Consider the following 14326-nt stretch of genomic DNA (forward strand, 5'->3'; position numbering starts at 1 on the left):
TTGTCTGATCCATCTAACCTTGTGTCCGGTCTTCCCACAACGCTGATCATTTGTGTGTATTCCTCCAGCCCATATGGTTAAATCCAGCCTGGTAATACAATTTTTGCAAAGTACTTGTCTGTCTTCTTTCCCTTCTCCTGCTGATCTATGCAACTGCATCCCCCATCCCTTCACTTTACTGATTTGTAAACCTTCACCTCTGCTGGTTTGCCCTGCTTCTGTCTGCATTTACCCCACTGATATGCCAGTATATCCGATTCTGCCTCCTATCATTTTATATTACAGATCTGTTTAGGCCAAAACCTCCTGTCACTCCACACTACTGATTTATTCAGCCTTGTTCATTCTCAACGAATCTAGACTTTGGATTGATATATTTTCACAAGAACTGAATCATAATCTGCATCGTCATTATTTTACAGGATTTGTGTAGTGATTCATGGATGATTTATGCAGATGAATAAATCGGTTATTCTGTCATGTGGTTTGGCCTTGTTACATAATTCAATAAGCTGATACATTTCGGGTTTTCTTCGCTCAGAGAAAAGAAGTATGCCCTGCTCTTGTAACATTTAAAACTACAATTGGTGTCTGATATTCATCTGTCACAGTTTATAGAACACAGAATAGGTATTGCTCGTAGAACAGAGAGGGGGTTTCTGTTGTTTATCTTGTTTCACTTTATTTTTGGCTGCTTTGGTTGTAGATATGTGTAGTTTGCTGTATCATAGTTTGTACACAGAGTGTCTGGGTTCATAAAGTGGATCTTTTATTGTGTATACAAAATACAGCTTGCTCGGTGGGTGCTCTGATTTATAGCCTTTAATACCTCCTGAATTGCTGACCCAGAATGAGGATGCAGCTCAGGTGCTCTGCTAACTGCGGCACAGCTTGTTACACAATTATCTGCATGCTTGTCTGATGTTAAAATATTCAGGCCAAAAAGTAACCTTTACATCCAGGCAAATTAGCATTTCATAGAATGATTTCAGTAATGGCCATGTTACATAATCTTTAAATTATGTAACATTTCCATTTGGAGCAAATTGTATCAAATTAGATCAGAGGTCGTCAGACTCCGGTCTTAAGGCCAGATTTGGCCTAGCCAGTAGCTTGCATGCAGCTCTTAAACCTCCGTGTTGTGGCTCTGTTCCCTGTTTACAGCGGCTGGGGTAAATAGGAAACATTCCTTCACCTCCGACCTTCCCGATGCAGGCGCAATATAGTGATGTGGATTGGAAAAAAAAATGTTTTATCCCTTTGGACCAGGGGGTAGATCACATCGGGGTTCCAAAAACACTGCTTGATTGTCATTTTTTATTTTTTTTGCAGAGATTACCTAACATATATTCTACAGAAAGTGTCTCTACTATAATAAAAGTTATTGTTAACTAGGGTAAGCTAACCTGTAGCCAGACTATGGTGGCAGTAATTTAGGCTTTAAAATAAGCTCTCTGTAACCTCTGTACAGTGTTCTCCCCAGCCGCTATAGCTGGGCACATCACCCAGAACTTTTCAGTAACCATTGGCTGTTTTTGAGTGGTTACGTAAAAAGTAAAGAGCTTTAAGTAAGTAAACCCAAAACAAAACAAAAAATACACACTTACCTTCAATCCCGCAGAGCAGTCAATCCATTTTGAGGGTTCTTCCATTGGGGCCTGCATCATCCCGGCATTTGTCTTTGGGTCAGCGCACTAGGCGCCACCATCTTCTTCCTGTACTTCCAGGTTCTTCTTCCTACGTCACCCGACGCAGGCGCAAGATCAAGTGACGTAGATGGGGGAAAAACAACCGGCTGATCTCACTGCCCATGCGTGAGATCGCTAATTTCTTTCCCTTTTGGCAAAAGGGCTCATTCTGCGCATGCCTGAGATGCTTGAGCATGTGCAGAAGGAGCAGCCAAAAGCCTCCTGGGATGTGTGATATAGGTTATCCCAGGAGGCCCATTCATTCTCAATCTCGAATCACTCTCGATCACCTAGAAAATTAGGGGGGCTGCTGCACTCTTTTTGTTTAAAAAAAAAAAAATGAAACAAAAGGGGGGTGTTGCTCCTAAAAAAAACACAAACAGAATTTTTACCTTACATAAAAGGGTTGTCTACCCTTTTATGTAAAGTGAAAATTCTAAATTTAGGTACACTTTAAAAATATCTGGGGAGAATCCGGTCTGTAGATTGAGACACCATGGAGCATTTCATTTTTCAGGCTCACAGTTAAATTAGTGAAATCAGTCACTGCTTGGAGAGGGGAGCTAAATAAGCTAAAGTTAACTGAAAATGCCTGCAACTACAGAGGCCAGTGAGGAATCGTGTTCAATGCTCATATTATAGCCACTTTTTTACTCTAAAACTATTCAGCTCCTACATTGTTTTGTGTTAAATTACATACCCCCTTTTTTTTGTATCTTTGTTGAACCGTTTCTTTATATAATTAGTCCATCCAGAGTGACTGGTAGATTTGTGACCTGCGCGATGGTAGTAAGAATCTAACTGCTATAGTTAAGGACAATCTAACAGGCTTCTGATTGTCCCTTAGAAAATTTAGCCAATCAGGCTTTATTTTATAACCACATTTGGGTGGGTTGGTCCTTTGGGAACAACGCAACATATTTGACTGAAAACTTTGCCTTTATTTTTTTGATGGTTACAGTTGTCTTTGTTTTATGTTTTGCAGGTGCCCATCATGAACCTGACCTAATACCAACATGCTACAGCATCATTCAAATGCTTCATAGAAACAAGATTTGAGAAACGTTTGGCTCTTTAAAGTGGTTGTTGCCGGCTGCTTTATTATCACAACTACACAAGATTTGTGTAAATCATTCTTCACCGAACGATGGCGAGTAAACGAAAATCGACAACTCCTTGCATGGTGCTTGCAAGCGAGCTCGATCCAGACGTAGAAATGAATTCTGACGGTGAGGAAGGTCGACCGATGGTAGCAAGCGCGGAGAACCCTGCATCAGAAAGCACTGTACCTGAAGGAGTGACAAAGGATGGAGATGCACTTGAACCTAATGATTCAGACAATCAGTCAAGTAAAATAGTTGAAGGTGGTTATGAATGTAAATATTGTTCATTTCAAACTCCGGACCTAAATTTGTTTACCTTTCATGTAGATTCTGAGCATCCCAACGTTGTACTAAATTCTTCCTATTTTTGTGTGGAGTGTAATTTTCTCACTAAACGGTATGATTCGCTTTCAGAGCACAACGCGAAGCACCATCCCGGGGAGGAGAACTTTAAGTTAACCATGGTTAAGCGCAACAACCAGACCATTTTCGAACAGACTGTTAACGATCTGACCTTTGACGGGGGTTTTGTTCAAGAGGAGAATCAAGAGCAGTCAGAGTCTAACCCTTCTGCGATATCAATCAGTAAAACGCCAATAATGAAAATAATGAAGGAAAAGTCTGAAAAGAAAAGGATCACTGTACCTCAGAATGCAGGAGAAGATGGAATGGAGGAGAAAGAGAATATAGAAAGTGAGCCAAAGGTGCAACCAACAGAAGAGCCCAAAAGTGCTCCAGTTGTCACAGAACCTGTAAAAAAAAATGCAACGATTATCACCAACACCCAGGAGTTGCCAAAACCAGTTGTGGCCCCTGCAACTGTACTTCCGCCTGGGCTGGCACAGGTTATCACAACTGTCCAGACACAGCAAAATATCCTCTCAAAAGTCTTAATACCTGTCAGCAGCATTCCAACATATAATACTGCTTTGGACAACAATCCTCTTTTGCTAAGCAACTACAACAAGTTTCCATACCCAACTGTTTCAGAGATATCCCTTCTTGCTTCTCAAACTAAATGCACTGAAGAGCAAATTAAAATCTGGTTTTCAGCCCAGCGATTAAAACATGGTGTTAGTTGGACGCCAGAGGAAGTAGAAGATGCACGGAGGAAGCAGTTCAATGGCACAGTGCATACTGTCCCCCAGACAATCACCGTGATTCCTGCACAGATTTCATCAGCCACCAATGGCCTTTCTTCTATTCTGCAGACGTGCCAAATTGTTGGACAGCCTAGTCTTGTTCTCACCCAAGTTGCAGGAACAAATGCACTACCAGTGACTACTCCAATAGCATTGACTGTGGCTGGTGTCCCAAATAATGCACAGCTCCAAGGAAGCCACATTCCACAGGCTCATCCGATTACTGAAAAAAGAATTGCCGCTATCCCAAGTCCACAGCTGCCAAAACAGGAGCCTACTACCTTGATAGCTGATGTTTTTGGTTTGCGTGCAAAGAAGACAAAAGAACAGTTAACAGCTCTAAAAATGAGCTATCTGAGGAACCAGTATCCTCACAATAGTGAAATTGAACGACTTATTAGATTAACAGGGTTAACTAAAGGAGAGATTAAAAAGTGGTTTAGTGACACTCGGTATAACCAAAGAAACTCCAAAGGCAGTCATGGTATGCATTTAACCACTGACCCTAGTGGAGCCATTGTTATTGATTCTAGTGATGAAACAAATGAATCTCCAACCTCCGGCGTTATAACTTCCCAGCGCAAGCAAAGTTGGAATGCCTTTCCGGATTTTACTCCCCAGAAATTCAAAGAAAAGACAGCTGAACAACTCCAAGCTCTTGAGGAAAGCTTCCTTATAAGCTCAGTACCATCTGATGAAGAGCTGGGTAAGTTAAGAGTCGTCACTAAACTTACAAAGCGAGAAATTGATGCCTGGTTTGCAGAAAAAAGAAAATCGTTGGGGTTAAAGGAGGAGCCTGGTGCTGTAAATGAGATTCTAGACCAGGAAATTAAAGAAGAAATGGATGCTGATGGAAGGTCAGCAGCTTTTGTTGCAGCTAAAATGGCAAAAAAGACCCCAGAGCAGTTAGCAGTACTTAAAAATTTGTTTGTCCGTACACAGTGGCCAACTCCAGAAGAATACGACCAGCTGGTACAGGAGACTGGACTTGCTAGAAGTGACATTGTTGGGTGGTTTGGTGATACTAGGTATGCTGCTAAAAATAATCATCTGAAGTGGTTTTATGAGTATCAAATTTCCAAAACAACCAGTCCGACAGTAATGAATGGGCAGAGTAATACGCGTAGAAGGGGAAGAGGCAGACCTAGGGGTAGAGGACGGGGCAGGCCTAGAGGAAGACCAAAAGGTCGAGGGACAAACAGCTGGGAAAGGCAACCCACACCAATAAAGCCTAAGACTGGAAGAGCACTGCTGAAAGACTACTATTTAAAACATAAATTTCTTAATGAGGAGGACTTGGACGAATTGGTTTCCAAATCTCAGATGGGTTACGAGCAGGTGAGGGAGTGGTTTGCTGTGCGTATGCAAAGAGAAGACGCTGGTTTGGATCCCTTTGAAGATGACGAGGAAGACGATGAAAACTTGTTGGATGAGTTGGACGATGAGGAAGAAATTGAGTCTGATGACAGTGACACTTGGGAGCCCCCGAAACATGTCAAGCGAAGGCTTTCTAAATTGGAGGATTGAACAGTAAGTAAATGCCTTTGAAATTCCTATTTGTGTCCTCTAATGTGTTTTGTTTTTTTTCACGATCTGTGTGTAAATTTTTCTTACAGTCCTATAGATACAAAATAGTTGTCACCAGGATATCTTTTGCCCATTACTGTTGACACTGGTAACTAGGACAAATGGAAAAAGTGAAATCTTGCTAATAGATGTCAGGGGGGGACAAGTTTGTCTCTGAGGCCCAATTTTAATGAAACATCTATAGCATACTCTGGATCTGGGAAAGAAAACAGGAAACTCCAGACCTTCTGATGAAGTGGACACTGTTTCCGCAAAACACGTATACATTTCATCTAGAGATTTCATGTTTGTTGATATGAAAACCAAACTTTATACATTTAGAGTCTTTGCTATGTTTTTAACTATTTTATTACTCATATTAAAAACAATATTTTTGTACATTTTAAAAAAATTCTATTGATAATAATTTTGTGAAACATATGTTAGGCTACCAAAAAAGTCAGGGGGACAGGTCAACCAACATCCTAACCATGAAGTTTCATCCATTTACAGCTTGAAATAGCAAAGTTTTTCTGTATACTTGATAGGTGCTTAACCCCTTATTTTCAAGTCATATAAACCAAATAACAAAATAAACTACCAGCCCCACAAATCCTTAACATTATGGGTTCCAATGAAAACGATATACATGAGTCTTTGCTATGTTTTAAATTGTTTTTATTACTCATATTAAAAACCAATCTTTTTGTACATTTAAAAAAATATATTGATAATAATGTTGTGAAACATATGTTAGGCTGCTTAAAAAGTCCCATTTGTGGTTTGTCTTGTTTTACTTTTTTTATTGAAAATGTATTCATTGCAGTTTATATATAAAATAAAGAAGATGCAACATGCCACTCACTTCCTTCCACTGTATCAAAACTTTACTTGTATTTTAAAACGCATCCATCATTATTCACCTGCTGCAATTGTTTGGTGGATGTCCCATTCACTGGTTTGTTAATCTACCCCTAAACCTGCATACCCTTGGAAAGCAAAATATAACCAGTCTTTGTTTTTATTTTGTCACGATTTAACAATTCTTCTTTATAACTATACATCAAGAGGCATTTGACTCTCATATATTATAGTCAATAGCAGATTTGCTGAATCAGGAACTAAAAGGAGAACTCAGCATATTATTTTCTAAATTGTTACAACACTGGGACACAAGAAGAGAACATTTTTTACTAGTACTAATATTAGCAAAATCAAGCAAAGGAAATCAGCTAGGGCCATAAGAAAACATAAACTTAATAAATGCATCTATAATTATAATATCAAGCAGTTTACCTGATTCCATCTGTGCAACCTGTCTCCACTACCAAACACATTTTACTGCCATGTGAAGGTTTAGAAGTAAAAAAATGAGTATTATTTTAGCTCTGTATTAATCAGAATTATGACACTGTTGTTCTGTGTGCAGCTATTAGAAAATGGGGGATGTGTACAATGTAAAAGACATGACAGATGGGACGATAGGAGCAGCAGGGAGAACAATGTGCAAACATGACCAACTCATGGTATTATTTTTACTAGCAATCTTGCACTGCCCTTTACCTGTTTCACATAAAATGTAACCTTGCACTCTCCCTGCTGCTCTTAGCATTTCATCATGACCCACTACCACCTGCTGGAGCAGAAGGAGCTGCATAGATGACTTCTGACTGCCATTAATGCAATCTGTACACACAGGACTTCCACACGGCCCCCAACACCTAAGCCGTCAGCTGAAGTCAACGTGACCCTCACAAAATACTGTTGTGATCCATACTTGTGAAATGCTGCTTTCCTGCAACATTCTAGAAAATATAAGAGTCTCTATGATGGGGTGGTAATAATGAAAGTCAATGAACTTCAGGAAGGAGGTTTTACCTTTTAAAGCAGTAGTCGGATATAAGCAACTATTTGGTGATTCTGCATAGACCAAGTGTGTCTCCAGTCAAAACTGTGATAAAGTAGAAGCATTCCTTTTTTTTTTTTTTTCTATTTCCTGTCTTAGTGACCCCTTATTTTAGGATCTCAGTAGGACAACAGCAAGAATTCCCATTACCCCTTACAGTCAACTACCAAGGCTTGGGTATACACATGCAATAATTGTTGATGGAAAGGATCACGATCCTTTCCAACAACAAAAGACTGAAAGATGCATGAACGAGCGCTGCCCATTCATAGCTGTTCTGCTCTATGAAGAGGGGAGAATGACGGAGCAGCACCCCGTCCTGCTCTCTCCCCTTCACTTTCATTACAATCGTTCTTTGTCCATGTACCTGCCAGGACGGACGACGAGCGCTGTACACACACCAGATTCTCGTAGGATATCAGCCCTCAAGTGATTATTGGGCAAGAATTATCTGACGTGTGTACATAGCCTAACAATGTGATAATGCTTCAAGGAACAATGCCCTCATGTCCTGTCCCAGGAATTTAACTGGAAAACTAATAAAAAAACAAACAGACTTTTTTTTACAACCTTTTCCAAAACATGATACGGGGGTCTGAGCTGAGGTTTTTTGTCAAAAGTGTGCACCAAGTTCTACTCGATCATAATCAAATTCTGATCTTTATTTCATACTTTTTTCTTTATAGACTGAAGAATTTATTTTGAGGAAAACATGGGCGTCCAATTTTACTGTGAAAGGTTTGAGAATCCGTCTTCTGAAAACTTAAGAGTACAGTAACAGAAGAGCACGATGGTCTCTGCAGGGAAGGAGCAGCACATTCGCAGGCTGTGCCAAAGTAGTCACACTGCAGACGGAGGACTATGCTGTAACTACAACGTGAGAGATGTGGGCAGCACACAACTTGTACAATTCAGATTTTAATACATTTTTACTGACATAATTATTCATTTTTTTTCTGTTCTTCTTTTTTTTTTTTGTGTGTGTGTGCTTAGACCTAAATTTGTGTGAGGCAGGGAGGTCTATAATAACAAACATCGGTGACCACTAGATCTATTATTTTGTTGCCTATAATAACTCTGTTTTAGTAAAAGAAAACTAGATTCTGCTGCCTGTGTCCTGACATGTAATGAGCTTTTTAGCTTGGAGCGACCAAACTTTTTTGCCTGATGAAAACAGAACTATGCCATAGGGAACTGCGTCCATTGATTTGCTCTGTGATGAGTATGTGCAGCTTTACATAAACATGTTGCATTTTCTATTCTAAATATTATATTGTACTTCCTATTTACCCCCCAACACCTAATGGGCTCGTTCACAGTAGAGCGACACTAGACACAATTTTTCTGCACTTTACAGCTCGATTCTTTTTCTTTTTTCTCCTTGGGCTTCTATCTGTAATAGATAAGGTCAGATAAGAGAACAGATTGTCTGTTTGATTGGATGATGGCTTTATTGCTGAAGCACCTTGTATCATTGGAATAAAAAAAAAATGACCACTGATGTGTAGAACACAGCTGTAGGATTATGCCATGCAGATGTTTTTGATTATTTTATTCCAAGTTTTCCAAGTTTCCAATCCATTTTCATGTACAGATCTGGTAACACTCTCATCTGTTAAACACCGCTGAAGTTACTTCTAGTCATTTAATATTTGGTAATGTAGCCTGGCTTTGGAAATTCCTGCATAAAACTACAAATTCATTAGAACATGTCCAGCACATATGTTTTTGCACAGAGATCAATTTAATTTAGAAAATAATCTGAAGTGAACAAGCCCTAAAAAGTTTAGATTTATAGGTCTTTTTTTCTTTCTTTTTTCGTTTGAGATTTTGTATATTTTATTGCCTTCTGGATTGCCAAGTGTAATTGTTTGCAGGAGACCAGAATCTTTATTGTGATTTTTCTTTGTTTTCTATTAAGGCTCTGCAAATTATCGCCACTGAACGAAAGTTTGCAATAGCCGGTAACTGGCGTTTTACTTGTACCTTTGTTCAGTTTTCTTTGGAATTGTAATCTTAAGTCTCCAAAAATGTTTGCACAACTTTTGAACCTAAGTACAAAAGAGGTTTTTATTCCCCAATCATGGTTACAAAACAGCTGTACACCTGTAACATAGATGCAATATAAGACACAATATATTTGCTGGTGGCCTTTGTGCCCTTATTATCTCTTCCAACATGTAGTGACTCGGCCTTTGGACATGACACAGGAAAAAAGCATCCATCACTCCAGGAAGTATTAAATCCTAAAGAGACTAAAGGCTGCAGTCCTGAAAATGCTGAGCAGTGAAATACACAGACCTCTCCAATGCACTGTGTCTTCTCCTATTATTATATTTTTAGAGAGCAGGCAAGGTATTGTTAGGTTAGCAGGGAAGAAATTATAGGTGGGTGGCAGCCTGTATTGTGATTAGTAACCACCCAAAAAAACAGCTGGGTGGTTACTGAAAAGTACCGGGCGGTGCGCCCGGCTAAGGGGGATGGGGAGAACACTGTAGCAGCCTATTTCATCAAACAGTTAGGTAGGTATTACCATCCAGAAAATACTGTAAACATGCCAATTTCAAAGTCTTGACTACTTTTTTATATTTTATGGAATCTCTTCGCTTCCAGGTAGGACTGCAGTTTCTTGTCTCATTATTTCACTGTATGTGCTGAATAGTGCAATGAAGTCACCAAGGGCTAGATCTGAAGCAATGACACACATTGGCCTGTATTTTATTAGCAACGGGACACTGCCGCTGAATAGTTTTTAATAGCTAGCCCTGTAGAGGTGGGAGAAAGTTGGAAGGAATAATTCAAAAGACTGTGTCCCCTGACCTGCAAAATCACGTTCCTCAGCATGCATTTTGAGAGATCCAAATCGGTTAAATCAGATGACAGCTATGGTTATAAAGACTTTGTGGTTAGCTCTTCTGGTGAAAATGAGAATAAATAATTAGAGGTTGAATCATGATTTCCAAGGTGAGCCCAGAGCAATTAAGGGTAGAACAGGCATATTAGAAGGGCAATCATGGGTTAGAATGTTTTTCATTTTGAGTGTAGAGAGGGTTAAGTCATGCAACTGCATACATAATCACTGAATGATTGCTGAAGCAAACTGATTCAGACTATACAGGTTAAATGTATCTAAAAGAAAGCTGCATTGGCCCATTGATACATGCCCTCAGGTATTCCTGTTTTTGTAAAAAGCTTGACAAAGAGGTTAAATTTTCTTCAAGGATAGGCTGTGAATTTGCACATGGATGGCAGTCTTCCAATCTGGCCTTTTCCGCTGTGAGATGCATTTAGACACAAAAGAAAAACCACAGCAGCTGCTTTTATTCTTTCCTAATAAAACAGAGCCACAGGTGTCTTCAGTATGATGACTACTCCCCTCTTCTCGCTGAATTTAGAACATAATCATTAATTTATGTAACCATCGTAGCAAAAGACCAGTCAAGTCGGATGGCCCTGTCTTTTGATGTTTGTGTTTACCATTAGGGTGTATACACCGCCAGATCTTTGATGGACATGTCTAGTCATAGCAGGCAACCATTAAAACAAGCATTCATCTGTGCACAGAAAAGGGGATGATTCTGCAGAATTATGTGAGAGCATGTTCTGAAGATCTGGAATCTTCAGGAGTAGACAAGAGATAAAAAGTTATAGCATTTGCCTTACTCAACAATCCCTCTGCAGCTGCGTTCTATGCTGCTCCCTGACACTCCTGGGTGGTTCGGCAGTGTCATGTACAATGCAAGCTTGCTGGTCCTGCATTACATTGTACGGGATAATGTCCGGTTGCATGTAGATTTTTGCACGAGCAAAGTAATTACATGCACTTGTCCATTATCTTTTTGGTAAAACTAGCCGTTAACCCTTACAGTGAGTAGGAGAAGTTCAGCTTAAGTGAATTGGACTTTCTAACTTTTGCATCAATGATGTGTTTCCTGTACTAAATTTATACCAAGTTTTGAGTGGGGTTGCCCTATCTTATATATATCCTACATATATAACTGCAAAACCCTGAAACTGGAAAGTTTGTTTAAAAGTTATTCATAGTTGCTATGAATCGCTGCAATTGGCATACTGCTTTTTGCAAATTGGATATTGCTAATTTGATTTATTTTGTCTAACTAATAGATCTCTGATCTCTAATAGATGCTGTATAAAGTGAATCACCATCAAACCTCGAGTGTTCTGGCAATCAGGGGTTTACCATGGTTTTCACATACATAGTATGGAGATCAGCAAATTCAGATTTTCAGTACTGTTAGATTACCTGGTCTGTTAGTAGTTGATGATCTTATTATCCTGCCCTTGCTTTATGCAGTGAATACAATTGTGCCCTTTTTAAAAGCTGCATATATTGCCCTGTGCATTATTTTCATTGCCAGAATGAATATTGCAAATTGGGCATTTATATAGAAAGTGCCTGTGGTGTCTACAGGAGCTTCTTTGATGCCAGGTTACTACTAAGTGACCGCTGGCATCCTCTTGCTTTGGCCAACATGTTACTTGCACTTTTTCTTCCTTTTTTTTTATTTGTTGTTAAAGTGAATGTCAAGCCAAATGTTTCTATAGTATTATAAAGAGTGGGGAAGTATTATCATTTGTCTGGAATTTACTGAAGCTCTATTCACTAATTCACTTTCTATCCCAGTACCAACCCCTTTCACCAAACAGAAAATGAAAAAATGTTGGCAATGATAAAAGAAATAAAAAGTTTACTGGTTTTAGAGCCTTCTCAAAAAATTATTAAAGAATATTTATTTGCTAATAATTCCAAGGGGAGGCTAACCATTAAATGGTACACAAAGTACACAAATGTTTACTTTGTGTTCCGGTAAAAACAAGCCATATCTTTCTCTATAATGGAGACCAGAAAATCAGTAAACACCAAACAGATATTTCATTTTTCCCCTTTATCTAAAAAGAAAAAAAATGGTTTTGGCTAGATTTACTTTAGGATGTACTGATCTATGTGAAGGTGAAATCAGCTGCCCATAGCAATGAAAGAGATGGTCAGCTTTCACTTTTAGAAATACAAAAGAAGACTGCTACCAGCAACAAATTACTTCCCATTTTCATTTCCCATTAGCTGGTTAATTGCTTTGTTAGAAGTGGAGGAAGTTGGTATTTAATCTATTGACTGTCTTTTTTTTTCCTTCCAGAGTATCATGCAGAATATCCGCCATTTCCTAATATATATTTTTATATAGAGACCACTAGAGGGCTGGTGGAATATATGGTGCATGAATTCCAATGGAGTCTTGGAGAAATATTCCTGTGAAAAACAATAAAGGCCATGCAGGAGTCCAAACCTAATCTTATTCTCAGTTAACATTTCTAAAAGTATCCCATTTAATGTGTGTAAAGCCAGACGAAATAGGGACAACCTAAAACCCCATTGAGGTTTTTTCCTTTGCCAGGCTAGGGAGATTTCCCTTTAAAAACACAACAGAAAGTAAGAGATAATCTTCTGAAAGTGAGGAAGTTTCCATCTTCGACACTTTCTCTCGTAGGAAGATTTTCTGCTCTTTTGATATTTCTGATATTTTGGTTTACCTCTCACCTTGGGTCTGATTTATTAAATCTCTCCAAGACTGGAGAGGATACACTTTCATCATTGAAGCTGGGTGGTCTAGCCAACCGGGAATGAGTTTTTTTAGAAGTCATTTGCAATTTGTTAGCAAATATTTTCTATCCTTGACCAGATCCATTTCAGGTTTGCTGGATCACCCAGCTTCACTGATGACAGTGTATCTTCTCCAGCCTTGGAGAGCTTTATTAAATCAGGCCCTTTGTCTCATTGATAATAGTCAACAGGCCAAATAGGAGGTTTATTCTACCTGATGGGGAACAGGAACTACAATAAAAACTTAACAGAGGGTCTAAACTTTCCCCATTCTTTTTTAAATCATTAAATAAAAGTTTCTGCCTTTACATACACTTTATAAGTTAAAAACAAATTTGATTTGTAATGTGACAAATGCTATGGTACGCATGGTCCCACTTTCCGATTTTGTATTATCAAGGTGACATATTTGGGGGATCCATGGAAGTAAAAGGGGAGAATGGGGATTTTGGTTTTAAGTGAAAGGAAAAAGCAATCATGCAAACCCTGTTTGTTGGGAAGATCCTATTGTGATGTTTTGTTTTGCCTTTCTTCATAATTGCAAAGCCATTTCACTGTTTATGTCACACTTTTCTTCAGAGAAGAAGTAAATGAATATACTTTGTTTAACCTCTTGCCTTGGTGCTATTTTGTTTGTGTGATTCTTCCTTTATTTCTTACAGTTTTGTCTAAAGAAGCAGTTACACATTAATCTCAACCAGGGTTCCTCCAGAAGTTCCAGGGTTGTTCTTAAGTCGTGGCTGATTTTTTCATAAGATGACACCTACACAGGTCCAGGGCCAACACCACTTGGCAGAGCCAACGGCACCAAAAGACCATTTTTGCTGTTTGTGGAATTCTGACTCCTAATGAATGGAGGATTTTCTTTCCACTGCCAACCAATTTATTTTATGGGTTCTTCAGAGGTAACAAATATTTAGAAAGGCTGCGCTAAGGGTTCCAGTCACTATAATCTTGTAGTGCAATGTCTGTGCAATGTTCTGCCATTCAATGTCTCATTAGCTGCAGTCACTTCTGTGTCATACTTGGTATATATATAAATAAATATATGATTAGCATTTTTATTGTTGGTAGATAATTTTGACTTGGACATTTTAAAAGTAGCTTGCAAGCCAAAAAAGTGTGGGCACCCCTGGATTAGATCATATCAGAGATGATCACTGGAGATTTTTAAAACCTCCATATAACTCCCACCATGCAAACATGAAAATTGTTTTCTTGCTAAAGCATCAGTTATTCTGTTTACCCATCTGTGTGACCTGCACAGTTCTGCTTACTTTATCATCTTGCCATGTACGGGG

General features: G+C 38.9%; 1 protein-coding gene across 4 annotated transcripts in view; it reads left to right on the top strand.

Annotated features, from left to right (window-relative positions):
• The window catches only part of ZHX1 (zinc fingers and homeoboxes 1), a 16430-nt gene extending 2341 nt beyond the window's left edge, over nucleotides 1–14089 (top strand). Inside the window, exons 2-4 of one of the 4 annotated variants that reach the window (XM_072410674.1) lie at nucleotides 2674–3052; nucleotides 3206–5463; nucleotides 8092–14089. In XM_072410674.1, coding sequence (XP_072266775.1) covers nucleotides 2836–3052; nucleotides 3206–5460 — 2472 coding nt within the window. In that variant the 5' untranslated portion in view covers nucleotides 2674–2835 and the 3' untranslated portion in view covers nucleotides 5461–5463; nucleotides 8092–14089. Of the gene's footprint in view, nucleotides 1–20; nucleotides 92–2673; nucleotides 5464–8091 lie in introns of those variants that run through there. The other 3 variants (XM_072410673.1, XM_072410675.1, XM_072410672.1) reach the window with 3 other exon arrangements.
• The last annotated feature ends 237 nt before the right edge of the window (nucleotides 14090–14326 follow it).

Source organism: Pyxicephalus adspersus, chromosome 5, assembly GCF_032062135.1.
Source record: "Pyxicephalus adspersus chromosome 5, UCB_Pads_2.0, whole genome shotgun sequence".
Classification (NCBI taxonomy): domain Eukaryota; kingdom Metazoa; phylum Chordata; class Amphibia; order Anura; family Pyxicephalidae; genus Pyxicephalus; species Pyxicephalus adspersus.